General features: G+C 42.5%; 1 protein-coding gene across 1 annotated transcript in view; it reads right to left on the reverse strand.

Annotated features, from left to right (window-relative positions):
• Positions 1-15,438, reverse strand: part of PITRM1 (pitrilysin metallopeptidase 1) — a 206,640-nt gene extending 191,202 nt beyond the window's left edge. Inside the window, exons 1-2 of the mRNA XM_029588546.1 lie at positions 15,246-15,438; positions 5,218-5,320 (exon numbers count right to left, since the gene is read on the reverse strand). Coding sequence (XP_029444406.1) covers positions 5,218-5,320; positions 15,246-15,292 — 150 coding nt within the window. The 5' untranslated portion in view covers positions 15,293-15,438. The remainder of the gene's footprint in view (positions 1-5,217; positions 5,321-15,245) is intronic.
• Positions 15,439-27,844: the final 12,406 nt, after the last annotated feature.

Here is a 27,844-nt window from a genome sequence, read left to right on the forward strand (position 1 = left end):
CAAAATCTAACGCGTAGCCGTGTCTTATCACGGTGAGGACCCACTGGTCCGACGTTATTCCGGCCCATCTCTCGTAGAACGACAGCAACCGCGCCCCGACGTTGGGAACGGCGTGCTGAGGCTGCGGCGGGAGAAGGGCCGACCCCCTTTCATTGTGAAGATTTGGGCGCCATGATGGCCAGGGCACCCCCTGGTCTACCATAGCGCCTCCCACGAAAGGACTGCTGGTGAAGAGACTGCTGCTGCTGCCGCCACTGTGGGGTACGGGAGGAGGAAGCCCTGTAGGATTGCCCCGACGACCTTTGAGGGCGCGCCTTCCTGGGCCCACGAAAACGGGACCTGGATGCAAAGGAAGACCGCGACCTAGATCTATCTTCAGACAACCTGAAAGCCCTATTTTCCCCCAGGGAAGCCATTAAATCATCTAATTCCTTGCCAAACAGTAACTTACCCTTGAAAGGCAGCGCCCCGAGGTGAGCCTTAGAAGAGCCATCCGCCGCCCAGTTGCGGAGCCACAGGAGGCGGCGCGCCGAGACAGCCGCCACCAGGGATCTAGACGAAGTGCGCAGTAGATCGTGGAGTGCATCTGCACCATATGCTATTGCCGCTTCCAACTTATCCGCTTGTGCTGCCTCCTCCGCCGAAAGATCCGCATTGGCTTGGAGGACCTGAGCCCAGCGCAAGCTAGCTCTCAAAGCGAAATTCGTACACATGGCGGCCCGAATTCCTAGCGCTGAAACCTCAAAAATCTTCTTGAGCTGTACTTCCAGCTTCCTGTCCTGAAGGTCCCGAAGGGCTGTCGCTCCCGTAACTGGAATAGTAGATCTCTTCGTTACCGCCGAAACCGCTGAATCCACCTTGGGGAACTTGAGAAGGTCCAGCGCATCCTCCGGGAGAGGGTAAAGCTTGTCCATGGCCTTGCTGACCTTCAAACCTAACTCCGGAGTGTCCCATTCCCGGAACATGATGTCCGTTGAAGAAAAATGGAACGGAAAAGCCACTGCCGGACCCGTGAGGCCCAACAGGACCGGATCCATGTTCGCTTCTTGTCGAACCACCGCCGGAGGAGGGGGGTCTATTCCCAGTTCCTGGAGAATGGCTGGAATTAGAGGTGGCAATTCTTCCCTACGGAATAGCCGGACCACCTTGGGATCGTCGCCCTCCGCTGCCTGTGACGCCTTTCCTGCTGCAGCTGGAGCGGATCCGTCCCCTGCCACGTCATCGGTCCCTTGTTGTGGCTCTTCAGAGGCATCAGTGTCCGCCCCCGTGGAGGAATCCGGGTCCGCCTCCTGTGGGACGCCACGCGGAGGACGTTTCCCCCTGGAATCACTCGGGGCCCCACTGTTGGACTTCTTCAGCGGCGGAGCCCTGCGGGACTCCCTCCGGCCGCGCTTGCCCTTACTTTTCCTACATTTCAGGACTTTGCGCAACAAAAGCGCAAAGTCCTCTGAAAAAGAGCTGGAACCCGAATCAGCCTCCGCTGGGCTCCCCGGGGACCCCGGGTCCCCCGAGGACCCCCCCCCGCCGGGTCCCGCTGAGGAGACAGCGCCGGAGGCAAGGCCGCAGGCCCTGCCGCTTCCCGCGCCATTTCGCGGCCCGTGGCTAAAATGGCCGCCACTCCCGCGCTGAGCGGGAACAAATCCTGGGGCTTCTCCAACGCTCCCCCCCCCCGCTCGGCGGTGGTCGCGCGCGCCGCACACGAGCCCCCCGAGACGTCCCGGACGACCCTTCATCGCCCGGGATGCAGGAAGCGCAAAGACCGACGCGAGAGAGACGCGCGCGCGCGCCGAGCCGCAGGCTCGGCAAGCGGAGCCACGAGGCATGCCGGTGAAACGGCGCGAAGAGGGCCGCAACAGAAATCAAAATGAAGAAAAGAAAACAAAAGTCGCGCGAACGGCCTCCCCCCTGTCAGCGGCGCCCCCCCGAGAGCGGCGACGCAAGGAGCAGCCTCCCCCCTGTCAGCGGCGCCCCCCCCGAGAGCGGCGACGCAAGGAACAGAGAGCCGGAACAAAAAACAGACAAAACTTTTTTTTTTTTTTTTTTTACAAAAAAAACCAGGCCTGTCGCTGTCCGCGGTCCTGGAGCCCTAGTCCAGCAGGGGTGAGTGAACCGGGCTCCCCGGTGTCACCCCTGACACTGCTAAATAGCAAAACTGGGTCCTCGACCCTAGCAGTGGCCTCAACCGGGGGGGGGTAGTCCCCTCAGGACCTCTCAACCCCCCTGGGAGGCAGGGCAGACGGACGTCAGTGACAATTTGGCAAAAATTCCAATTACAAAACCAAAAGCCTAACCTGGCCTAACCCAAAGGAAAGAAAAACCAACCCTGACGGAGTACCAGAATCAGGGCAGGGAGGAGCTGTGACCGGACCTGCACCATCTACTGGAGACAGAGTAAGACTGAGGGGCTGTGACTGGCACAGGGGCATATATGGCTCCGCCCACAAGTTTTAGTCTGTCTCCATCTACTGGTGCGGAGTCACAACCCAGGTGTCCTGGACTGATCCTGGTACGTACAGGGAACAAATATTTATATATACATACATATACACATTTAACTACATTAGATATATTAAATATATATAAAATCAGTTATATTTGATATATTAAATATATAACTGATTACATTTAACTACCTATTGTAATTAAATGTGTATATATAAATCAGTTATATAATCTGTATCAAACCTTGACAGTAAGTAGATCAAGTGCCCATCTCATCTAGTCTTTGTTTAGATAAGAAGGTGGTATTTGATCAGGTGTAAAGAGCTTTTATATACTATGCCTATAACCAGTTTAGGTTTGGTCCAAACACCTAGAGCTGGATTAATTTAGAATATAAACTTCCCTGTGGTGACTAAGGAGGAAAAGGCATATACATGCTTAAACTCTCTCTCTATATATATATATACTGGACCGCTGCATGCTATGTAAAATGCAATCACCGTATGTATTTTCCATCCCCTGTCCTAACTCCATGCACATGATGTTTTGTGTGTGTGTGTGTGTGTGTGTGTGTATATGTACATACTTTGCATCTGTTCACATGCATGTGCAAGCTTTGCAGGTATAAAACTGCCCTCCCTGTGTGACAAGATTACAATTTTTCTGTGCTCTAACAGGACCGCAATAAATGCTTTTCTGTGCAATTTCCAATTTGATGTATTCTGTATATTTTCTAAACAGAGTTCACATTTAGATTAAAGATATCACTGTGCTGAGATAGTCCTCTGAACATATTTAAGGATAGCCGGATAATCTAAAATAGTCAAGTTATACGAATATATGTAGGGAAAGGATAGGAATTGGGGCAGAATACATGACGTGGTGTTGCTTTAATCTTTCTTGCTAGGCTATGTACTTTGTTTCAGTGCTCTGCATTACATTTCTTGATTGCAAAACATGTTTCTGTGTCATACCACGTTCAATATATATTACACACTTTTCCAAGTACCTCCGTAGCTGTGGATTTGAGATCTGACAGCTGAAGACTAATAAAGCCCATCTCCAACTACAGTAAACAATATCCTTTGGATATGATACTGCAAAAATTAATCACACAGATTTTATGACAAGCTCCAGCCATAGAAAGTTAAGCAATTTACTCAAATCCATAAAAACATAATGCCATACTGGGTCAGACCAATAGTTCCCTGACAGTTCCCTCAGACAGTGGCCAATCTGTCCCCAAAGGGGAGATCCATTCCCTGTTATTCATTCCCAGCACAAAGAGATGTTCCTCAAAGCCTATTTGGCTAATACGTTAATGGATCTGTCCTCCACAAAAAACAGCCAAACATTTATTTTTTAAATACACTTATTCTCGCCAATCCAAAAGGATAAGTATTGGTTGGGCAGTTCATCGTTTTTTGTAAACCGGAGTGATTTGTAATTCCCACAAGAACTTCAGTATATAAAAATTAAAAATAAATAAATAAATAAATAAATAGGGCATAGCATAATGCAATACACTAACAACAGTAGCATGCATAATACCAAACTCAAGCAACAATTCAACCACAAATAGGTATAAAACTGATGTAAAAATAAAGGGAGCTGGAGAAACATCCACTTCTACATAAAAACCAATCTCAGAAGACATAAAACAGGAAAGCCTGTAAAAAAAAAGAAAGTGTTATTTATCTTTTTGAAGAAAAGTAAATGCCTAACAGGAGGAAGATTATTCCCTAAAATACAGGAAGCTACCACAAAAGCCCCAGAGAGTGTTTCAACCAGTCAAACGTGTTTAATAGTTGGCACAGATAAAGTTATCCTCTCCGATGATCTCAACACTTGAAGAGAAGTACAAACTGAAATAATGTGCCAGATCTTATCTGTGCTACTAAGTACCATGAACACCAAAGTAAAAATCTTGAAATGGATTTGCCAGGCAATGGGAAATGAGTGAAGAACAAACAATTTAGGTGTCCATGGTAAGCTGCTTCAGCGATCATCCAAGCTGCTGCCATTCTGAACTGTAGGATATACAGCAAAGACTCAGGAAGTCCAAAATACAATGTAAAATGTATAAGAGCCTGGATGACCGTCAGATATAACTAGGAGGCCACAAAAGCTTCGGTATTCTAATCATTGTTAGCATACAAAGCGCAAGCTTAGCTTTTACTTGAACCTTCATAGATAGTTTTTCTGCATCAAGATAGATGCCCAGATAGCGATACTCAAAATGGATAATTGCTGCGATTAGTTTTATCTTACAAGAAGTTACATTTTGGCTCTGCCCATATTCTCCAGCAAAAACCTCCACGGCTTCACTGTGCATGGACTGAAAACATGTTTTAAATCTGCTACCAGTCAATTTCATGAAGGTGTCCCATGCCACTCATGATTTTATAAACCTCTTCTATATCCTTTTAGTTGTCTCTTCTACAACATGACAAGCCCTAGCCTAAGCCTTTCTTCATAAGGAGTGTTCCATACTTATTTTGTTGACCGTTTCTGTTCCTACGCCTTTTCAGTTATAGCTTTTGGCTTTATTTATTTATTTGACATGCATGAACAAAACTATCCACAGTACACAAGACATGGATTTACACACAGGCAGCATGACAGGAATTATTTGGAAAGAAATGAAGAATAAACCTAACATTCTATTTCCTTTTATTTTTTACTGCTGTTGTACACCGAGCTGAGGATTTCAAATATTATCCAGAAGGCGAATGGCACAGTGACAGTGAATTTTCAGGTTTCCTAGCACTGTACCTGCTGAACAGTGAAGCCATGGATCTTTTCTCCTACTTTATACTCAAGTGCTCGCTCAGTTGCAGAGCTGCTTCTGCACCTCCATGAATTAAGACTTGAAGCACTAAAGAAAGGAAAAACAAAAAAAAGTATTTAATAAAGACTTTGAATACAAAACATTTAGATGTTTTAAGTTTGCTCTTTATTCTGCACTATACTTTTTCCTCAGTAACAGAAACAAGGATAGATTTTGAAACTTGATTAACATTTGCTGCTCATTAGCAATACTATTTTTGGAGCTCAACAAGTTAAAATCTGGCAAAGTAGGTAGTAACATATGCAACATGAACTACTGTTTGAACGCACCTAGTAGGTGCACCACCTAATCAGCTTGCACAATTTTCTTACAGCGCGCATAGGGCTGAAGTCTGCATGCACTTTTATATAAAACAAAATCATTATTATACTGACATTTATGCAAAAGTCTTATCAAATAAAACAGAGTCCCTGCACTTTGCAACAGAGCATAGAAAACATGACACCACTCAATCTCGGATTTGATAAGGCTTTTGCAAAATGTCAATACAATAATGATTTTTTTATATATAAAAAGGAGACCAATGTTGGTTTGAGCGGACTTTTGGTTCCCCCCCCCTGTTTTGACAGCTGTCAATTTTGAACGCTGCAGGGTATGATGTCATTACAGCAGTCCCTATAAACAAACATTTGACTTTTGCCGCTTCTCGTAATCATTTAAATGTTTTTGATGTGGCGTCTGGACATTACATGTAACTAGTTGATTTGTGTACCTTCTAAGTAAGTGTGCTTTTGCTATTTAAGATGTTTTTCAATTCATTTTCTCTCATTAACTTTTAGAATGGCGTTGACACCTCCTTGAATGCCCCTGATGCAGTTTCAGATGAAACATTACGAAATGTCGGGCATGGTTGCATTGGAAACAAGCTCATCTGCTGCTGCAGATGCATATTATCAAGGGAAGTTCCTCTTTTAAATGCAGTAAAATTGTTAAAAAAGTTCAAGAACATTGGGACACTTGGTGCATATTTGAAAAATGGACCTATGATTATTTATAACCCAGGCATTTCGTGCAATATAATTATCTGCAAGTACGGGTGTTATGCCGGACCCCATGTCACTTTTCCTATTTACTCTGTATTCAATATCTGTGTCTTTCGCTGATAATTGGTTTAGAAATCAGGAATTTCTATCAAACAAACACGTATTGAATGCTATTTTGGAGATGTTAGACTGTTTTGTGATTGCATTCTTTTTCTGACTTTTTGGTTTTATTGATTTACATAGGAATATGACAAATACAATGTATTTTAAACTTAACAAGAAGATGTTTCTTGGTTTATTGTAAAAGGAATAAAAATTGTCAAATTAAAAAAAAAAGTTGGCTCTTTTTCCTGATGTCTCTAAAGCAATTCAGTATCGGCAAAGTCTTTTCTAGAATAAAGGCAGAACTTAATTGCATTGGGAGCCAGTTTTCTTTTAGGGTTCTCAGTTACATCTTATATTAAATTAGGTAGTGCAACATTTCTTTATGACCCTGATCAACTTAAGAGTTTTCTCCAGAAAAATGTCAATAATCTGTGCATTGGTAACAGTCAACCTTAAAGTGGTTTTAGATGGAAATGTTTCTTTATTTAGTTTTTTCTTCTTGTTATTCTTCCCCAATTGTGGTCTATATACTAAATGATAATGTGGATGGTTTTCTTTTTAATTATTTTCTTATGGCTAAATTATTGTTCTAGATGATTTTAGTGTTTGGTTCTAATGTCAAATATTCTTGATATTTCCGTGGATAAGCAGGCAGAATTAGCCATGCTATTTGGGCGACGTCACCAACGGCGAGCTCTCGCAGACATTTCTTCTCCAAGACTAAAAAGCGTTGTGCTGTGCCTGCACAGCACTTCCTGCACACTGCGCATCATCACTCTCTTCAGTTTGTTTATTTCTGCACTTATGCATGGTCATTTTCCTCTCCATCTTGCTCATAAAAAATTCTCTCTCAACTTCACGCTAGCGATTCTCAGAACAGCATTTTTCAGTGCTAACATGACCTAAAAATAAATAAATAAATAAATAAATAAAACCAGGATTCAAATATTGTCTGTGTGGACATATCACGTCCGTCACTGACAAATCATAATTATTGCTATTGTTGTCTTGACTATGAACAAGCATCCTGCAGAGACCAGGAAGTACTACTAGTAAACCATCCGATCCACCAGAAGACCTACCAGACCACGCTTCTTCTCTGGAGGATCTTACTTATTCTCAATTCATAGACAAACTTAGAAGCTTATTAGGAGTGGAGGTCCACAGGTTGCCTGATCCTTGGGAAGAGGTATTTGGAATTCTGAAATCCTAGGATGTTCCAGCTGAACTATCCCACAAATTGTTGGACTCCGTACTAAGACTTGGGGGGGGGTCATCTCTAGTTTCTAGGAAACTAGATCTAAAGTTTAGATTACAAAAACCTACTACCTACGGAGTCATCCAACTCCCTCACACGTCAGTGGTTGTGGAGTTGGCAATGAAGCCAGCAAAGAAAACTAGACTCCATACATCTACTCCTCCAATGAAAGAGAACAGACTTCTTAGCATATTTGTTGAGAAGACATTCCAGAGTGCAATGCTAAGTTCCAAAATACATCAACTTTATATAGTGCAGTACCTGTACAAGTCCCTACAATTATTAAAACCCTTTCTTCCTACAGAAACAGGTCAACAAATTATGCCTCAACCATTTTATGACATGCAAGAAGGTTTACGTCATTTACTCAGAGCGGTTATGAATACTTCAAGACATCTTTTAGGACTTCTGCCATGACCATTGCTGCTTGACGTATAGCCTGGCTTCATTCTAGCTCCATCAGGAAGGACATCCATGAGAAGCTAGCTAATATTCTCTGCACAGGAGATAACTTATTCGGAGACAAGTTCAAGGATACTGTGGCCCAGTTAAAAGAACAAAATGTGGCAGTTCAATCCCTTTCAGGAAATTCAGATTCTCAAGCGACAGCAAGACACTTATCAATGCAAACCTTATTACTACCAACGGAAACCATATAAAAGTTTCTCAACAGTTCTAACCATATCAAAAGCCATGTTCACAACCTCAATCGATTCAACCTAGAGTACCCCAAAGAGATAGAAAACAGCAAAAACCTTCCCAGTCGTCTCTTCAAAAGCCTCTACCGTCTTTTTGAAGATAACATAGCCAAAGCAACGTCTTCCAGTAGGGGGGAGAATACAAAAATATTTCACAGAATGGAGCCATTTCACTTCGGATCAGTAGGTACTTCGAATCATGCGTGAGGGTTATCATCTAAATTTCCTCTCCCAACTTTCCCTTCCTCGTTACACTGGCCTGTTGAAGGATGCTTCTCAGTTACCTCTTTTGGAACAAGAGATACAGATCTTACTCCAGCAACGGGCTATCCAAGTGGTGCCTAAGCAACAGGTCAGTTCAGGATACTATTCCCAATATTTCCTTATTCCAAAGCACTCAGAGGGTTTGCGACCTATTCTGGACTTATGTTCCCTAAGCAAATAGCACTGGAAGGAGAAATTCAAGATGACATCCCTCAAGTTAGCCCTACTGTTCATACAACAGAACGATTGGATGTGTTCGTTGGATCTCAAGGATGCATATGCTAATATTCCAATACACCTCTCTTGGTGGCTGTTCCTCTGCTTCCAGGTGAATTCTAAGTGCTACTAATACAAAAGTTCTACTCTTTGGTCTATCCTCTGCTCCCAGAGCATTCACCAAATGTCTGGCTGTGGCATTGGCTCACCTAAGACATCAAGGGATCTGCCGGTGTTGCACCAGGTCGCAGACGGCTGCGGCCTCTGTTGCTCACCTCTCTTCTGCCTGCTCCAGTGATTCTCAAGAGTCTCTCGGCCTTAGCCTGCAAACGCTGCTCTCCCCGGCGTCCCCAGGACGGCGAGGGCGATCCCGGACGCCACCTTGAAGTCGGAATTACCTAGGGCACACGCATCCTTCTCCTTATTGCCATCTTGGAGGGAACCTAAGGGGCATCCCTTCCAATGATGTCATCCGCTAGGAGGTATTTAAACCTGCAAGCTTCCAACGAGTTAGCAAGGACTTCCATCTTGCCTGATTCCACTCCTATGGAGATCTTCTCCTCGCTTCACAGTACTCTTTCCTGACTACTGATATTGGACTTAAGGTACCTGCTCCTCAGGGGCCTATTGTACTCTGGCTATCCGCTCCTCGGAGGGCCATCTTGCCTGCAGGAACCTACTTCAGTCTGTGAGTACCATCTCTACTGTTAAGAGTACTCATCTCTCTGCTCCAAATGCTTCTCTCTCATTGACTTGATTCACAGCGTAACCCACACTGCGGGCCACTACCGGATCACATCTAGAAGCATCTCTCCAGAGGAGCAGCCCTGGCATACCCGCTCTGCGGACCATTACCAGGACGACAGGCTTCACACCACTTCACTCCGGACTAAGTCTATGCCCACCCATTGGGATACCTACATTCCTGCTTAATAAAATCTATTTTCCCCGTTGTCTGTCTGTAAGGCTACAGCCTGTCGTAGTGAGCCTCCACAGGGCTCCTCCTTGTGGGTGGAGCGAACTCTCACTACGACCCAGGGGTCCACAACCACACCGAACAATAACAGCCGGTTTCCTGATCTGGATAATTGGCTTGTAGTTTCCCCAACCAAGTATTTCTACTCAGATTCTACAGTTCATAGGAGCCAAAATAGACTCTGGCCAATCTCATGCATTCCTTCCCCAGGAAAGGATTGAGTGGATTCAACAACTGTGTACAGATTTACTCTTCAAATCGAATGTCACTGTCTGCCAAATCCTGGTTCTTTTGGGTCAAATGGCGGCAGGCATCCATGTAGTATCCCACACTTGTTATCACATGCAATGCCTTCAATGGGGACTGAAGACACAATTGATCCAATTTCTCCAACCAATGTCCACCATAGTAACTTTGTCAAGACTTCATGAGGAAGGACATTTGTTGGTGGTTAGATCCGAAGTTCTAACTGTGGAAGATCCTCTTCAACATCAAACCCCCAGTCCAATCCTCACCACGGACACTTCCACGCAATGTTGGGGAATGCATTTCCTCTATTACAAGACTCAGGGTCAGTGGTCAGGGATGAACAGGCTTATCAGATAAATCTCCTGGAACTCAGGGCCATGAGATATGCTCTGATGGCCTTTACACATCTGCTACATGGTCATGCCCTCATGACTCATATGGACAATCAAGTAGCCATGTTTTATGTGAACAAGCAGAGCAGATCAGGATCGTGGGTTCTCTACAGAGAGGCAGTTTGTATCTGGGAGTGGGCCCTCAACAACTCAATAACCTGGAGAGCGACATACTTGCCGGGCTTAGCAAACACATTTGCTGACTATTTCACCCCCCACGAATGGTCACTCAACGCTTCAGTGGCAGACAAAATATTTCTGCAGTGAGGTCATCCTTGGATAGATCTTTTTGCCATAGAGGAGAATTGGAAAGTTCCTCAGTTCTGTTCCATGCTTCCAAACCAACTCAGGACGACATAGGATGCCTTCCTAATGTCATGGTCACAAGGTCTCCTATACGCGTTTCCTCCAATTTCTCTCATCTCAAGAACAGCTCAGAAGATGATCCAGGACAGATCTCGCAAGATACTCATAGCACCTGCATGGCCGAGACAACCCTGGTTTGCTTATCTCATACAGTATTCTGAAAGCAATCCCTTGAACCTCAGTCAAGGCCAAAATCTATTGATTCAGGAGGGGGGCTCTTCTCTTCATCCTCTACACTCCCAACATCCAGGGTGTCAGGTGGAGGGAGAACAAGATCTTGCAGACCTTAACTCTTTCGGAAGATATTCAGCGAATTATAATAGCAGCAAGGAAACCATCAACCAGATATAACTACTACTTCAAGTGGAAAAGATACACAAAATGGTGACAAACCCAGGGAATTTCCCCCTTTTCCTCGGCACCTACAGAAATCCTCAGTTACCTGCTTCACCTCTCCAAGTCAGGCTTAGAACTTCATCGGTCAGAGTCCAAAGTGCTATAGCTTCTTATCATGAAAGGAACATCTCCTCCTCAGTGGCCTCTCATTTCATGAAGGGTCTGTAATCTTCATCCACCAGTCCAGAAACCCCCAGTACCTTGGGATCTAAATGTAGTTCTATCAACTCTAATGAAAGATCCCTTTAAACTTCTACAATCTGTGCATTTGAAATATATCTCACTTGGAAAGTGGTTTCTCTCATAGCAATAACTTTGGCCCAGAGAGTGAGCAAACTATAAGCCTTAGTTCATTTTTCTCCTTACTTGCAATTCTATCACAACAAAGTAGTCCTCCAGACTCATCCTAAATTCCTACTCAAAATGGTGTCAACTTTTCACATCAATGAAAACATTTTGCTTCATATATTCTTTCCCAAGCCACATAAGAATAAAAGACAAACTCTGCTCCATATGTTGGACTGTAAGAGAGCATTGGCTCATCGGCAATCCTCTCAATTATTTGTCTCATTTAACCCAAACTCACTAGGAGTAGCAGTATCCAAAAGACTATAGCCAACTGGATCACAGACTATATTCAATACTGTTATAATTCAGCTCAAATACCCTTGTCGGGTTTCGTTTTGGCCCATCTACTGAAAGCCACAGCATCCTCTATGGCACATCTATGGAATATACCCATAAAGGATATATGCAGACCTGCGACTTGGTCCTCAGTCCACACACCTTTACTGCATACTACTGCCTGAACCATTTAACAGCCACAGATAGACTGGATCGAGCAATATTGTCAAGTGTGCTTAACCAGAAAACCATGTCCATGGGGGGGTGTAAAAAAAAAAAAAAAGTTTGGTTAACAAAAGTAATAAAATCACAACCTCTATTCCATCACTTTCTGTTCTTTTTTCATAAGCTTGGGCCTTCCAAATAGCATGACTAATTCAGCCTGCTTATTGTCGGAAAAAAAACTGTTTATTTACCGCAAACTGTGTTTTCCGTAGATAGCAGGATGAATTAGCCATGCGTCCCCTCCCTCCTCCCTGGACCTGTTTTTCTGTTCCTTTATTCTAATGGCGCTGTCTTCTAGCTTTTTAATTAACCGAAGAGAGTGATGCGCTGCACGAGAGAAGTGCCTCGCAAGTGCAGCACAACAAAGCTTTGTAGTCTTGGAGATGAAATGTCCGCAAGAGCTCGCTGTCTGTGATGTCAACCAAATAGCATAGCTAATTCATCCAGCTATCTACGGAAAACACCGTTTATGGTAAGCAAACTTGTCTTTATGCTCTTGGTAAAATCTAATAGAGATTAATATAAAAGTTACTGCCAAAGGCTAGCTTGAGTGTTATCACGCTGGAGGATCCGGCTTCAGCTCTGGATCCCAACTTCTGCCCTTCAGGGCCAATCAGGGCAGGAGACGAAGACTGAGAAGGGAATCTCAGCCATTGTAGAATAGTGCTACCTACTGCTGGCTCAAGGATGAATTTGTGCCATATTCCAGATAGAATTTTGATCTGTGGCTTGTCATGAAGGGGTTAAAATTAAGGAGGGCTCAATGCAGCTGCAAATGAAGTTTCATACAGCACTGTAGTCCCACTAGGGTCCAGATCAGACTTAGAGCTTACCACTATGACCTAAGAACATGCCATACTGGGTCAGACCAAGGGTCCACCAAGCCCAGCATCCCGTTTCCAACAGTGGCCAATCCAGGCCATAAGAACCTGGCAAGTACCCAAAAACTAAGTCCATTTCATGTTACTGTTGCTAGTAATAGCAGTGGCTATTTTTTAAGTCAACTTAATTAATAGCAGGTAATGGACTTCTCTTCCAAGAACTTATCCAATCCTTTTTTAAACACAGCTATACTAACTTAACTAATCACATCCTCTGGCAACAAATTCCAGAGTTTAATTGTGCGTTGAGTGAAGAAGAACTTTCTCCGATTAGTTTTAAATGTGCCACATGCTAACTTCATGGAGTGCCTCCTAGTCTTTCTATTATTTGTTTAGAAAAACTGCACTGTGATATCATAAAAGGTATTAGCATTGATTAGATTAAGATGCACATGTAAAAGGCTTGGTAGAAGCTTCAAATGTATTATTTTTACCTCACTACATTTTTGGAACATAATTAGTTACATGATAGCATTTTCACTCAGAAATAAGAGTGAGATATAATTAAATGATAACAGAGTTAAGCTTCAAACTGTATCTTGTATGTGTTTAATAATTTGGTCACACTTCTATTGCATATCATTCAGAGAACTCTGGATGATGTTCAAATGTAATAACATAGTAAATTACAGCAGACTATTTATTTAATTTATTTGTTTTTATATAACAGATCAAGATGTCACATCTGTTCACATGAAACTGAGAAGGCAAATAAGACATGGGCTGCTTATTTTTACAGGCTAACATGGAGAACTTAACTTAGGAGATACAGAGTAACTTGGAAAACTTAATAACTTAGAGTACTTAACTTATTTTTACAGAGTGACTTGAAGTACTTAACAGGCAACTAATTTTTACAAAAAGTGTACTGATAACTTGGTGGCTTGACGGCTTGGACATGATAGAAATGACAGCAGAAGACGACCAATCGGCCCATCCAGTCTGCCCAGCAAGCTTCCACTTTTTTTTTCATACTTATCTGTTTCTCTTAGCTCTTAGTAACCTTAGGTTCTGTTTCCCTGTCACCCCCACCATTAATGTAGAGAGCAGTGATGGAGCTGCATCCAAGTGAAATATCAAGCTTGATTACTTGGGTAAGCAGAGAGCTATGCTGGATATGCATTGAAAGTGAATTATGCCTTGAAAGTCACATTAACTATCAACAAATATTGAATAAGCCTAATAATTGGTAATTGAATAAGCCTAATAATTGGTAATACCTATAGCCCATGAACCCACCCCTGTTTTTTTTGTTTTGTTTTAATTTGGAGATGGCAGCCCTCCATCCTTACGCTCCGTGAAAGTGGAACACCAACCACTGGCATCCCGCTCCGTGAATGCCTCTGTGGCTACTGCCACTCCGTGCAGTGTTTTTTGCTGCCTCCTCTTTATACGCGTCTTTATATGACTTAGCTGAAGTTGAGCTTAAACATTATGAATTAAATTCGTTTGAGTTTGATATTAAAGTTAATTAAAGAGACTACTGGGAGTTGTGTTAGTTGCTGAAATCATTGATAGTTACTTATGTTACATTTAGTTAAAAATCAAAAGGAACATCTAAACTAAGACCTCATGGGGAATGATTATAAAAATGAGTGATGTGTACATCATTTAAGAACACATGTTATAATATAATAAAATCATATATGTATACCCATTTCAATGTTAGCAATGTTACTAATGTTTTGGTTGGTTGATCCACAGTAATTCTATTAGTTTTACAAGAGACATATTAAATTTGAAATATAATTATTCATTTCATAATTATGAGCCCAAAACTATTTTATCCTCATAATGAGCTAAACTGGCTCAACACATCGAATCCAATAAGTTAGACAAACACGCAGGAGAACCACAAATGCCATTAGAAAGGCCACAACAGCTTTCAAAATTCAATAAAGATCCGATCTTGCAACGATGTGCGATAATGGTGAGTAGGGTTTTATTGATAGATCATATAAGGCAGAAATTTGCGCAAACTTACATTTGCACGCATTTCACGGTTAGTCATATGAATGTGTAAATGTTTGCCTTCTAAAGTGTCATATCATTGTCCCATGTGTGCAGGCTGTTTTCCCTCATTCTCTTTGCTCTAGAAAAGCATATGTTGCTTCAGGCTGAATTCCACCTGCTCCCTCCCGTCCCAGCTCCCTCTTTTTGTTATTCGTGCAAACAATAATCGTCATGTAACCGTAACCGTGAAAACGCGTGGAAATTATCAAGAAACTCGTTAAAGAAACAATCTATTGCCCGACATCCATCCGAGCCAACCCCTGCTCTTCGCTCTTGAGAAGAGCCCGCTCGCTCATCCTCACTCACCGGAGAAGCCGCAGCGGCTGAAGCACCGCTCTGCCCGTCCGCAGCATCCCGAGAGCAGCCCCAAACCCCTACAAGCGGCACTGCTGATCCAGCTCGTTCCTCCGCTCCTCGCCGAGCAACTGAGCTAAACACCCCGGCGCCGCTAGCAGCACCTCATTTCATCGCGCCCGCTCACTGGTGGGCGATTCAGCTACGCCTCCTCTGATTGGGTAAGTTTTTTTCCGGATGCGGCTAGCGCTGTGCTCTGTGGTGGATGGAAAGAGCACAAGGAGGTGGAGTAAGTTGAAGAAGGCGGGGCTATGCAGTTTTGAAGTGGAGCCGAAGCGGATCTATGTACTTGGTAGTAAAGGAGTAACTGCAAACTACAGGATCTGTATCTTCTAACCCACGGCAAGCCAAGGGCTGAGGAACGTCTTTTTTGCTGGGGGGGGGGATACATGCAAATTGCCCTCCATGTCCGCCCCACTTCCACTTTCTATGTTTATAATTAACGTCATTGTTTTATACATACATACGTAAGACCTATATAAAGTATAATTTATTATTTTAAAAACGAATTCAATATTATAACAGTTAATTTCAAAAATTAAACTCCTTCGGAAAAAAAATCAACAGAACCAGAGGTCACGATTTGAAGCTCCAGGGAGGAAGACTCAGAACCAATGTCAGGAAGTATTTCTTCACGGAGAGGGCGGTGGATGCCTGGAATGCCCTTCCGGAGGAAGTGGTGAAGAACAGAACTGTGAAGGACTTCAAAGGGGCGTGGGATAAACACTGTGGATCCATAAAGTCTAGAGGACGTGAATGAAGAGTGGGTGGCTCGCAGGAATGACGGCTACTACCTGGAGATAATACCCTTATTCAATAAACATACACATGGTTAATGTGACTCCAACATTGCTCTATTTATTTAAACATTTTTATTTATTTATTTATTTAAACATTTTTATATACTGGCATTAGTTGTGGACATCATGCCGGTTTACATCAAAACTGGTAAAGTATGGAAGTTACATTTTAACAGGGAATTAGAAACTGGGAGGAGGGTAAATAATTAAATAGGATAGACGAGAAATAACAGTAACATTAACATGGTTCCTCGGTGTGAACGAGGAGAGAGGATAACAACATATGGTTCCTCAGTATGAGGAAGATGGAACAGACGCAATGTGGTCTATTTTTTATTGGAGGGGGTGTGAGTTTTTATTCTGGGTAGGCATGTTTGAACAACCATGTTTTCAATTTCTTTTTGAAGTTGTTCATACATGGTTCAAGGCGTAGGTCAGGCGGCAGTGTGTTCCAGTGAGTGGGACCTGCTATGGAAAGAGCACAGTCACGTGTAGAGGTGAGATGGGCTGCTTTAAGGGAGGGCACAACTAGGGTGCCTTTATTGGTCGTTCTAGTCGGTCGATTGGACTGGGTGGTTGTGAAGGGTAGGTCTAGCCAGTTGGAGTTGTGGGTGTAAATTGCTTTATGCATTATGGTGAGTGTTTTGTAGATAATACGAGAGGCTATGGGGAGCCAGTGTAGGTCTCTGAGTATAGGGGTGATGTGGTCGTATTTACGAGAGTTTGCAATGAGTCTCGCTGTGGCATGTTGTAACATTTGTAGAGGTTTGATGGAAGAGTAAGGGAGTCCTAGAAGAAGAGCATTACAGTAGTCTAATTTGGATGATATGGTGGCCTGTATGACTGTACGAAAGTCTTGGGTGTGAAGAAGGGGTCTGAGTTTTTTAAGTACGTTGAGTTTGAAAAAACAGGCTTTGAGAATGGAGTTTATGTAGTTCTTCATGCTTAGTTGGTGGTCAAGGAGAACTCCAAGGTCTCTCACGGCTGGTTGTGTTGAGAGGAGGTGGAGTTTGGAGGTACCAGATGGCGGAGGTGCAGGGGCAGCGTGAATTGAGATGAGTAGAAGTTCAGTTTTGTTCGTGTTGAGGGCGAGGTGTAGGTTGGTGAGCAGGGAGTTGATGGCTGTAAGGCATTTCTCCCAATGTTCTAGTGCGTCAGAGATGGAGTTCTGGATGGGGATGATGATCCCCATCCAGATGTGGAAAAAAGGATTTGCATTCACAAAAAAGCGGGGAGTAGCTTGCTTGTTACGGCGGTTACTACCCCAAACCAAATAAGCCTGATACTTCACGCATATCCAGCACAGCTCTCTGCTTCTACGGCAGGGGAGGAAGACCGATACTTCACGCATATCCAGCATAGCTCTCTGCTTCAACGGCAGGGGGAATGAAGAAAAGTGGATCTATATACAAACAACAACCAACAAGGACTGAATTACGTAGTCTGGGTAAACAAATAAACATGGGTGTAGCTTGCTTATTGCAGCAGTTACTACCCCTAACTAATTAAGCTAGATATTTCACTTAGATGCAGTTCCAACACTGCTCTCCACATTAATGGTGGGGGTGGAAGGGAAATAGAACCAAAAGGCTACTAAGAGCCAAGAGAAACAAATAAGTATGAGAAGAAAAAAAGTGTGAAGCTGGATGGGCCGTTTGGTCTTCTTCTGCCGTCATTTCTATGTTTCTATGAATAACTTATTTTATAAGTTCGAGGTAAAGCACAATTAAAATATACAATGCACACAGTATGACTTACAAAATACATAAAGTATAAACATAAACTGAAAGAATGGCTCCCCTATGAGGAAAGGCTAAAGAGGTTAGGGCTGATCAGCCTGGATGTGGTTAAGGCTGCTAATGTAGCTGGGTTTAAAAAAGGTTTGGATAAGTTCTTGGAGGAGAAGTCCATAAATTGCTCTTAATCAATAGGGAATAGCCACTGTTTGTTGCCAGCATTAGTAGCATGTGATTTATTTAATGTTTGGATATTTGCCAGGTACTTGTGACTTGAATTGGCCACTGTTGGACAGGATGTTGGGCTTGATGGATCCTTGGTCTGACCCAGGATGGCATTTTTTATGTTCTTATGTAACATCAATGAACAGCACAGTGGTGTATTTGCAGGTCCTTGATTATGAATATGGGCAAGCCATTTTATTTGGTCGTGTGTCAAACTTTCCAAAGAATGTCCTCCTATAATCTGTGTGGGAGCAGGGAAAAGGCAGAGCAAAAGATGGGTGAAAGTAGGGTAAAAGAGGAATGTAAAATTGAATACATTTACAGGTTTTCTTCCTTATCCTTTCTTTCATGCTTCATATTGACAAATACATTGACTACCTTTTAGCTACCAGTACAATGTTCTTAAATAACATATAAGGTTTGCATGAATTTATATTGTAATTGTTGGCTCTTGGAAACCATTTGATTTCTAGATCTTAGTTTTTCACAATAATTCAGCCATATATCTTGGCATATATTTTGCATCTCTCCACTGCAAACTCCTAAATTCAGCTGCACGACATATCTTTTGCCAAAGTCGTTAAAATATGTTCACTACCCCTCTTCTGAAATCACTGTATTGGCTCCCTATCCCCTCACATACAGTTCAAGCTCCTCTTTCTCACCTACAAATGCCTTCATTCTGCAGCACCTCGCTACCTCTCCTCTCTGGTCTCTCTCTCTACACCCCTCCTTGTGCATTCCACTCATCGGATAAGTCACTTCTATCCATACCCTTCTCCTCTACTGCCAATTCTCGACTCCGAGCTTTCCACCTGGCTGTGCTGTGTGCTTGGAATAGTCTACCTGAACTGCTGTGTCATTCTTCCTCTCTTGCCATGTTTAAATCTCATCTAAAGACCCACCTTTTTGAACCGCTTTTAAATGTTATGCCTTATTGTCTGCTTTTAGTCTTGTTAACTTACTTTCTTTTCTTTTTAACCATTGTCTTGCTTTATAAAATATCCCATCGCTTGTCCTGTATATTGTCTTATTAGATTATAAGCTCTGTTGAGCAGGGACTGTCTTTTTATATGTTTGTACAGCACTGCATATGTCAGGTAGTGCTATAGAAATGTTAAGTACTACTAATGGCATTTTCGGTCTTTTTTCAACTCTACAGATACAATACTGCTCCAGGAGTTTAGCTGCTGCCACTATTCCTTTATTTGCTGATTTACTCTTCCAGCAAATTCTTTGCTTATAAGCCACTTTGACTGTGCCATTTTGCTTTTCACATGTGGCTCCAGTTGTCCATAATTCTTTAACCAATAGTGGCTTGCCGTGCTTCTCCATGCATTAATTCATCTCTGTTAACAACTGAATTCACTCATTACTTTTACACCAATCTGTTTATTGTTTCCCAAATGTTCTTGTTTTAGAATCTTTCATGTCATAAGTTTGTTTTCAATTGTTAGTCCTTATTTATTCCACCTATTACCAAAAATGACCTCAAGGAGACTTTATTGTTCAAACTGTTTATTAAACTTGAATACAATATATGCAAGAAGCAGGTGCTATGACGCTGGCCACATATAATAGAAAATACAATTAATTTTTTGATTACATTCATTATTTAAAGCACCCCTCTGAACCCTGAAAGCAAAACCAACCCCTCCCCCGCCCACCCTTCAAATCACCAAAAATCCAGTTCCATTACTCACCAAATCAACCATACATGTTGCGTCGAAAATCCCGTATGACTTCAAAGTGTACAAATATGGCAAGATTCACAATGATGTATTGTTAAGCAGAAAACTACAGATTTTAGCTGGCAAAATTTGAAGATACACATTCCAAGTTTGTAAGAAAAATGTTTGTCATTTACTTAGGCACCCTGTCCCCATTCTTTCCAGTAGCATTAACTCATGGAAGGTATTTCTCCAGGCCCAATGCGATGGAGCTTCCTCTGCTATCATTGAGAGGATATTCTTTTTCCCCACCAAACAGGCCTTACGCATTAAAAGCCTATTACCTTTACCCAGTATTTGGAAAGAACCAGAATCTTCGAAAAGGACTCCCTCAGATAAAAAAGAAATGTTTTGCCCAAGCATGGTTTCAAAAAAATCTTGCATCCCTTTCCAAAAATGTTTTAATGGGCTCACAAGACTAAAAGACATGATCCAAAGACACCCTATCTTTTTTACTTTTCTGACAAATATCAGTTGTAACAATACCAGATCTATAAACACACATTAAAAACTTAAATTGTGTCTCCCTCAGTTTCACAAAGGGCAATAAAGATACGATGAAATCCCACTTTCAACTCAGTGTCCAAACGAACTATGGAGAGTTCACTATTCCATTTGTCAAGCAAAGAAGTTCTAGACCTTAATGGCTGAATCTTCAGTAAAATCCTCCTAAAATCCTCAATTTGAAAGAAATCTTCCAATTGATTGCAAAATACTTCTTGAAGTTGTACAGTTGGCAAACTACCCACATACAGGCCAATACAATACATTTGGACGCGCGTTTTTGATGCACTAGCTTTACCCCTTATTCAGTAAGGGGTAATAGTGCGTCAAAAACGCGCGTCCAACTCCCCCGAAACTAATAGTGCCCGCAACATGCAAATGCATGTTGATGGCCCTATTAGTTATTCCGTGCGATACAGAAAGTAAAATGTGCAGCCAAGCCGCACATTCTACTTTCAGAAATTAGCGCCTACCCAAGGGTAGGCGTTAATTTCTCTCAACACCGGGAAAGTGTACAGAAAAGCAGTAAAAACTGCTTTTCTGTACACCCTCCGACTTAATATCGCCAAAAGTTTAAAATAATCAAAAATAAAAAAAAGCTAAAAAATTTAAAATCAGCCCGCGGCTCGCGGATTGAAAACCAGACGCTCAATTTTGCCGGCGTCCGGTTTCCAAACCCGTGGCTGTCAGTGGGTTTGACAACCGACGCCGGCAAAATTGAGCGTCGGCTGTCAAACCCGGTGACAGCCGCCGCTCCTGTCCAAAAAGAGGCGCTAGGGACGCGCTAGTGTCCCTAGCGCCTCTTTTTACCGCGGGCCCTAATTTGAATAAATTATTTTTCTGAATTGCGCGCACAGGAGAGTGACATGTGCGTGCGCCGGGAGAGCGGGCGTTCATCCGCTCTCCTGCGCCGTTTACTGTATCGGCCTGATAGTGCCTCAGTTGTACATAAGCAAATTGATCTTTGTAAGATCAAACATTTGTTTTAGTTCCAAAAAAGGAAGTATCTGCCCAACAGTCCCAATAACCTGATGTAAATGGGTAACCCCCTTAGTTCTCCAATAAGTAAATACCCTATTTTGGGACCCTGGCAAGAAATGTGCATTCCCACTGATCGCTAGATATGGAGATATTAGAGAAGAGTGACCCAATTGTGCACGCAGTATATGCCAAATCTCCCAAACTGCCGAACATAGCGGTCCCAAATTTAGAGATGACTGTAAATCTTTATTTTTAACATGGAAAACTGATTGTAAATGTAAGGGAAAAGCCAGAACTTTCTCTGTCTCTAAGGAAGTGTAGTATGCCGTACCCCATAGCCAATCTTTTATTTGCTATAGTTGACATGCCCAGTTTTACCTCTCTATTTCTGGAAGCCCAATTGCCCCATTTTCTCATGTACCCATCAATCAAGTCAGTTTTAACCTAGATCTCCGACCTTGCCACAGAAAGTGAGACAAAGTCCTATATAGCACCTGCAAACCACACAAAGGCCAAGCTGAAACTTCTTGAATTAACAATGAAAAACAGCACAACAAAGCCTTTCTAATCTGTTAACCACAATTCCTCAAATAATTACACATCAACGGAGAAACACTATCATCATAGGAACTGTGTCTACTAAAGTCCAATATTTTTTATATAATTTTTTAAATTGCAAATAACATTTTTTCTCAAATGATTCTCTCAAGTCAAGTTCCAGCTGTTGAGGTGTAATTATTTGAGGAATTGTGTTTAACAGATTAGAAGGCTTTGTTGTGCTGTTGTTTCATTGCTATATAGCACCCAAACATCCCTTTTTTAAAATTGTAATGTCAATACCTGCATTCTGTATAACCACTTAGGAAAGAGAATATTTCAAACAAATTTACCCTACCCACTAAGGAAAGAGGGAGATTTTGCCAGAGCTTGAATTTAGCCTTCATCTGGACTAACACAGATGGGACATTTAATTTATAAAGCTTAGCAACAGCTGAAAGAAAACTGATCCTCAAATACTTAAATGAATCTCTTGCCATTGTAAGAGAAAATCTTGACCCCAGTTAAGTTGCACCTGTAGTGTAGTACTTATAGCCTCAGACTTGTCCAAATTAAGCTTCAATCCAGAGATAGTGCCAAACTCAATAAATTCCTTCATTAACACCTGCAATGAATCACAGGGTTAGTCAAGTATACTAGCATATCATTAGTGAATGCAACTATTTTAAATTCAGCGTCTCCAATAGAAACCCCACTAATTTCAATTGAATGATGAATCTGCCTCTACAAAGGCTCTAGGGAAAGAAGAACAATAGCAGAGAACAGACACCCTTGTCAAGTTCCTCTCTGAAATTCAAACTCCTCAGTCTCAGTCCCCCCCCCCCCCCCCCCCCCCCCCCCCCAATTAATCAAAATGGATGCTCAGGGTACAGAATATAGAAGTTGAACCATCTTCAAATAGTACTCGTTATCCCCACTTTCTCTAAAACAGCAAAAAGAAAGCTCCAATCTTTACAATCAAAAGCTTTTGCCACATCAAAACTGATGAGAAGGGAATCTAATTTGGAAAATCCCACCACCTTCAGGGAGACCAACATTTTTCTGATTTTAACCACCGAGTTATGTTATCACACAAACCCAACTTGATTCTCCAAAATAAGATGTGGAAACAAAGGCGCCAACCTCTCCACCATGATCCTAGCCAGTAGTTTCATATCAAAGTTTAAAAGGGAGATGGGCCTATAGGATTCAGGCTTATAGAGATCCTTACAAAACTTAGGAATTAATGTAATTAATGCTTTATTGGCGTCAAATGAAAAAGCACCCTCCTCTATAGCCTTTGCATACTTATCTATCAGAGGAGCTGATATTTGTTCACTCAATAATTTGTAAAACTCTCCTCCATATCCATCTGGTCCAGGTGCTTTATACAATTTGGCCTGCTGAATGTGAAACTGAATTTCTTGTATCCGTACTGGTGCATTCAATCTAGCCAACATTACCTCCATAAGACTAGGCAAAAACATGCTTTCCAAATAACGATGCACAGATTCCAAATTAGTCTCCTGCTTAGTGTATAATTCCTGATACAATTTTAAAAATACCTCTTGTATGTGCTGCTTAGCATTAACAACCTTACCTGAGGTTGTTTTTCTGCCCCTTCCATCACTTAATTAAGTCTGCCAGCAACTTGTAAGTCTTATTACCATATTGATGTAATTTGAATTTATAATAAAAAATTAACTTTTTTCCTTGTTGATGGATAAGTGTATTTAAGGCTACTTGCGCAGCTACATAAGAAGCTCTAGCCTCCTCAGTATGCATATTCATTAGAGTTTTCCTGGCATGAGCCATCTAAGAATCTCTTTATCTAAATTTTTTCTTTGATAAATTACAAAAGAAATAATCTCTCCTCGTAAAATCATTTTAGCGGTTTCCCAGAACAAAGTGGGATTTGACATGTTCCCCATTAAACTCTTGAAAATCCTCCCATTTCCTAAGCAAACGTTGTCTAAAATAATTATTCTCATAAAGATGTGCTGGTCCTGGAAATTTCCAAGTTTGACCACCATCCCATGGTACTTGCCATTGCAAGTCAACCCAGATTATGTCATGATCGGAGAGCTCCAAGGGCCCAATAGCCACTGAGAGTACCTGAGAAAAACTAGTTTGAGAGGATAATAAATAATCAATGCAAGATTGTGTAATGTACTCTGGACACGTGAGTGAAGTCACGTTTCTGCAGGTGCAGAACATGCCATACATCTAACAAATTGAGACACTGACAAAAATAAGGTATACACTTGTGTCTAGATGATGTTATGAATAGTTAGGGTTGTGAACCCTGGGTCAGTGGCGAGTGATGACTCCACCCACAAGGAGGAGCCCTGTGGGGACTCACATGATAGGCGTGGTCTCAGCAGCATCAGACAAGCTGCAATGAAGGCTCTATTATGGGAGAGAATGGCAGAACTCGCAGAGCGGGGATAACACAGTTCAATGAAGATAATCCCAGCAGTCAAACTCCGGTGAAGGTCCACAGAGAGGGGTATCCTGGAGAGGTCCTTTCGTGATGTAGAATGCCTTGTAGCTGCAGATCCGGTAGTGGCCCGCGAAGCGGGGTACGCCGAGGATACTGTCAATAGATGGTAAGGCAAGGCAAGAGTCCGTAGATACAGCTGTGCGGAAAAGGTGCACTCTGCAGCGCAGAGAGGGCTGAAGGGAGAATGGCAGTGCCCCGAGGCACGGAGTTCGCTGTAAGGATTCTCCAGCAAGATGGAGGCAGAGGTGAAGAGGTGTACTCACTGAGATGTCCGAGGTAAAGTCCCGAATCGTGAGTAGTAGGTTCTGCAGTCAGGAAAGCCCTCCGAGGAGAGTATAGCCAAGATGCGGAAAGGCCCCCGAGAAGTGGGTACCTAGAGCGTCCAAAGCAGGAACAAGTCCCAATGTAGAGTGGAATTGAGCAAGATGGAACTCCTTGCTAACTCGTAGAAGGAGAGGGCCGAATGCCTTAAATACTCCAGTGGGATGATGTCATGTGGAGTGGATGCCCCTGAGGTTCCCGCCATGATGTGTACTTAAGAGGCCCTGACCCGTGCGCGCGTGCCCTAGGTGATGCCGGTTTCAAGATGGCGGTCGGCAGCACCCACCTGTCTCAGAGATGCCGAGGAAGGCGGCGTTTGCTGGCGGAGTCTGCCAATCTTCCGATGTTGGCTGGAGCTGGGAAAAATGAGGTGAGGAACAGAGGTCGCAGCTGATTGCGACCGACGGGCGCAGCAGATGAGCGTTCCACCAAAGATCCTGTAGATGGGTCCTGTAAGGGATCTGCTACAACGTTGAAGTCCCCTCACATATTATAGGACATGGATCCGTATTGGCCAACTTAATGATTTTTTGGAAAAAACCTGTGTTCGTATACATTAGGTACTTATAGATTGCATATCACCAAGGCTTTCCAAAATAGACTCCCTTTAATAATTAGAAAACATCCGTCTGGATCTGCAACAATCATCTCAGGGATAAAGGATATTTGTTTATGAAATAAACACACCACACCTGCCTTCTTTGTTCCAGAGGATGTCCCAATTACTACCCCCACCCATTCTCTCCTCAATTTGCCATGTTCTCAATCCGTAAGGTGACTTTCTTGTAATAACGCAATATCTGATTTTTGCCTTGGCAGAGTTTTGATAATTTTATATCTTTTCGCTGGGGGAACTAATTCCAGCAACATTCCAAAACATTACTCTGATTTGGGATTTAATCACATATCATTATTATTTATTTATTTATTTATTTTTCTATGCCGACATTCGATTTGACATATCACATCGGTTTACATACAATATGATGTCTAAAGCCAGCCTTATAATGATATGATACAGTGTAACAGATTAACTAACTAACTAAGTACATATAACTTGCTTTACAAAATAACATTTTAACAGAAATATGTTCTGATTTAACTTACTATGTACTTACTATCCTGATTTAGCTTACTATGTACTTACTATCCTGCAAGGAAAGGCAATCACAAAGAAATACCATAACAAGGAGAAGTCTCCCCAGCCTAGGACTCTCCCTACAAAATTCTGAGATTTTGGTTGCTCCCTAAAACCAGTATAGTTAAAAAAAAGAACCCAATACCTTGTTTTGAGGTCCCCACAAAAATCCCAAACCCTCCCCTTCCTCCCCCAAAGTTTATCCATGTACAATATCCTTCCCAAACATTCAATATCCCTCCCTCTAAATCCTCTCCAACAATCGCCTCTTTAAACCCCCCCATTAAACCAAACTCCCATTTATTCCCAATGTCCCTCACAAAGAGGGCCAGAGATCACTCCTGATGCTTAGAGAACTACCCAGTTCATCCCCCCATAGCCCGACCCGCCATTCTTATACTGTCCCCATATATAGAAACAATACAAACACTACAATCAGTATCCTGCTTTATCTAAACAATATTCATATAGCCTAACTATCTCAAATGGCCTATAATGTCACCTAGGAACTAGCAGGCCTTAAATAGAAAAAATAGTGAGGATTAGAATCCATACATTAATTTAACAAGTTCCTTCTGGCAAAATATCTATAAAGGCAACATGAAAAATATCTAAAGAAAGTAATACCTCAAAGATTTATTTTTAAAGAAATCATATTTTCTGTAGGCACCAGATATCGCCTTAAGAGCCTTAATGGCTCCCAAAATAACCAGTCAAATCTTCAATATGGAACAGGAGCTGTCTTATTCAATTAGCACACCATTGTACTGGAGAAATAAAATAAAAGTTTTTGCTGAACATATGACATCTGGTAGTCTTTCAAGATTCCAGCTGGATTAAATTAGCCAAGTCCTCAACAAAACAAAAAAAATGAATAAGAGTCAAAGAACATTATGGAGGTCAGTAAAATGACAATCAAACCTCCAAAATCATCTAGCCAACAAGTTTTCAAAAGAAGAAATCCAAACATGGCGGTTTGTCCACCTAAAAGATCACAATTCAGACAGGTCACTGCTCACCGATTCCACAGCATGCACAAAATCCTGCACTTCGGGGAGAGTAGTAAACCACTTCACCACTCCATTATGTGCTACACATAGCTTTTGCAGGATAGATTAGAGCACACCTAAGCTTTAGCTTATGCAGCGCAGTACAGGCAGGAACAAATTCCCAATGCAAGGCTGATAGCTTGGCCGAGTAATCTTGAAATAGAATGATTTTCTTCCCATCATATTGCATCTGTTTTCCTGATCACACTGCTTGCAGAACTTCCTTTTTATGTGCATAATTGAGTAAATGGGAAATAACCACACATGGTTTGGTATCTCTTGTTCTCCTTTGCCCGAGCCGATGTGCATACTCTATTGCCATCGTTGCTGCCATGCTTTTTAGGCCCAGTGATGCGGGCAGCCAATTTCCATCGTGCAAGCTCTCTGGAAATCTGACGAAATGGAGATTATTGCGGCGAGACCAATTTTCAAGGTCTTCCAACCACACATTATACAAACGGGCATCCAATTGTAGAGAGGCTCACACACTTTATCATGAACGTCAGAAACTCTCTGCTCCAAGTCAGAGACTCGTTTAGTCACCTCACCAAAGATAGTAGCATTTCTTCCAACTTTTCATATATGCAATCAGGCTTTTCAAACTGCAGTGCCAGAGCCTGCATAACCACTTGCAGCATATCGTTTAGTGCTGGGTTTACAGCAGGAACTTCAGGGTTGATGCTTGCAGCCACCATATTATGCTCTTGCAGTGGTGGCTTTTCTTTCTCTCTCTCCTTTTTCACTGCACAGGAGCTCATTTCGCAGCAAACCTTTTGGAATCTGTGGGAGGGAGCGCTCCCAATTCCAGGGAGATGTGTGTCCATGGACCACAACGTGACTGCAGAGAGGAGCTCCGTGGAAGTGCCAAGGCAGGCAAGACGTGTCCCAGCATGGGAGGAGCAGGCTGACCTCCGTCCTAACCTCTGCCGAACCTGCACGCACCGGTAGTGACCCAACAACGCAATGCTGGTCTCTGGGGTAACTCTCCGGCCACTCGATAGCCCTTTCGGAACTGCCACTGGGTAGC

This window comes from Rhinatrema bivittatum, chromosome 2, assembly GCF_901001135.1.
Source record: "Rhinatrema bivittatum chromosome 2, aRhiBiv1.1, whole genome shotgun sequence".
Classification (NCBI taxonomy): domain Eukaryota; kingdom Metazoa; phylum Chordata; class Amphibia; order Gymnophiona; family Rhinatrematidae; genus Rhinatrema; species Rhinatrema bivittatum.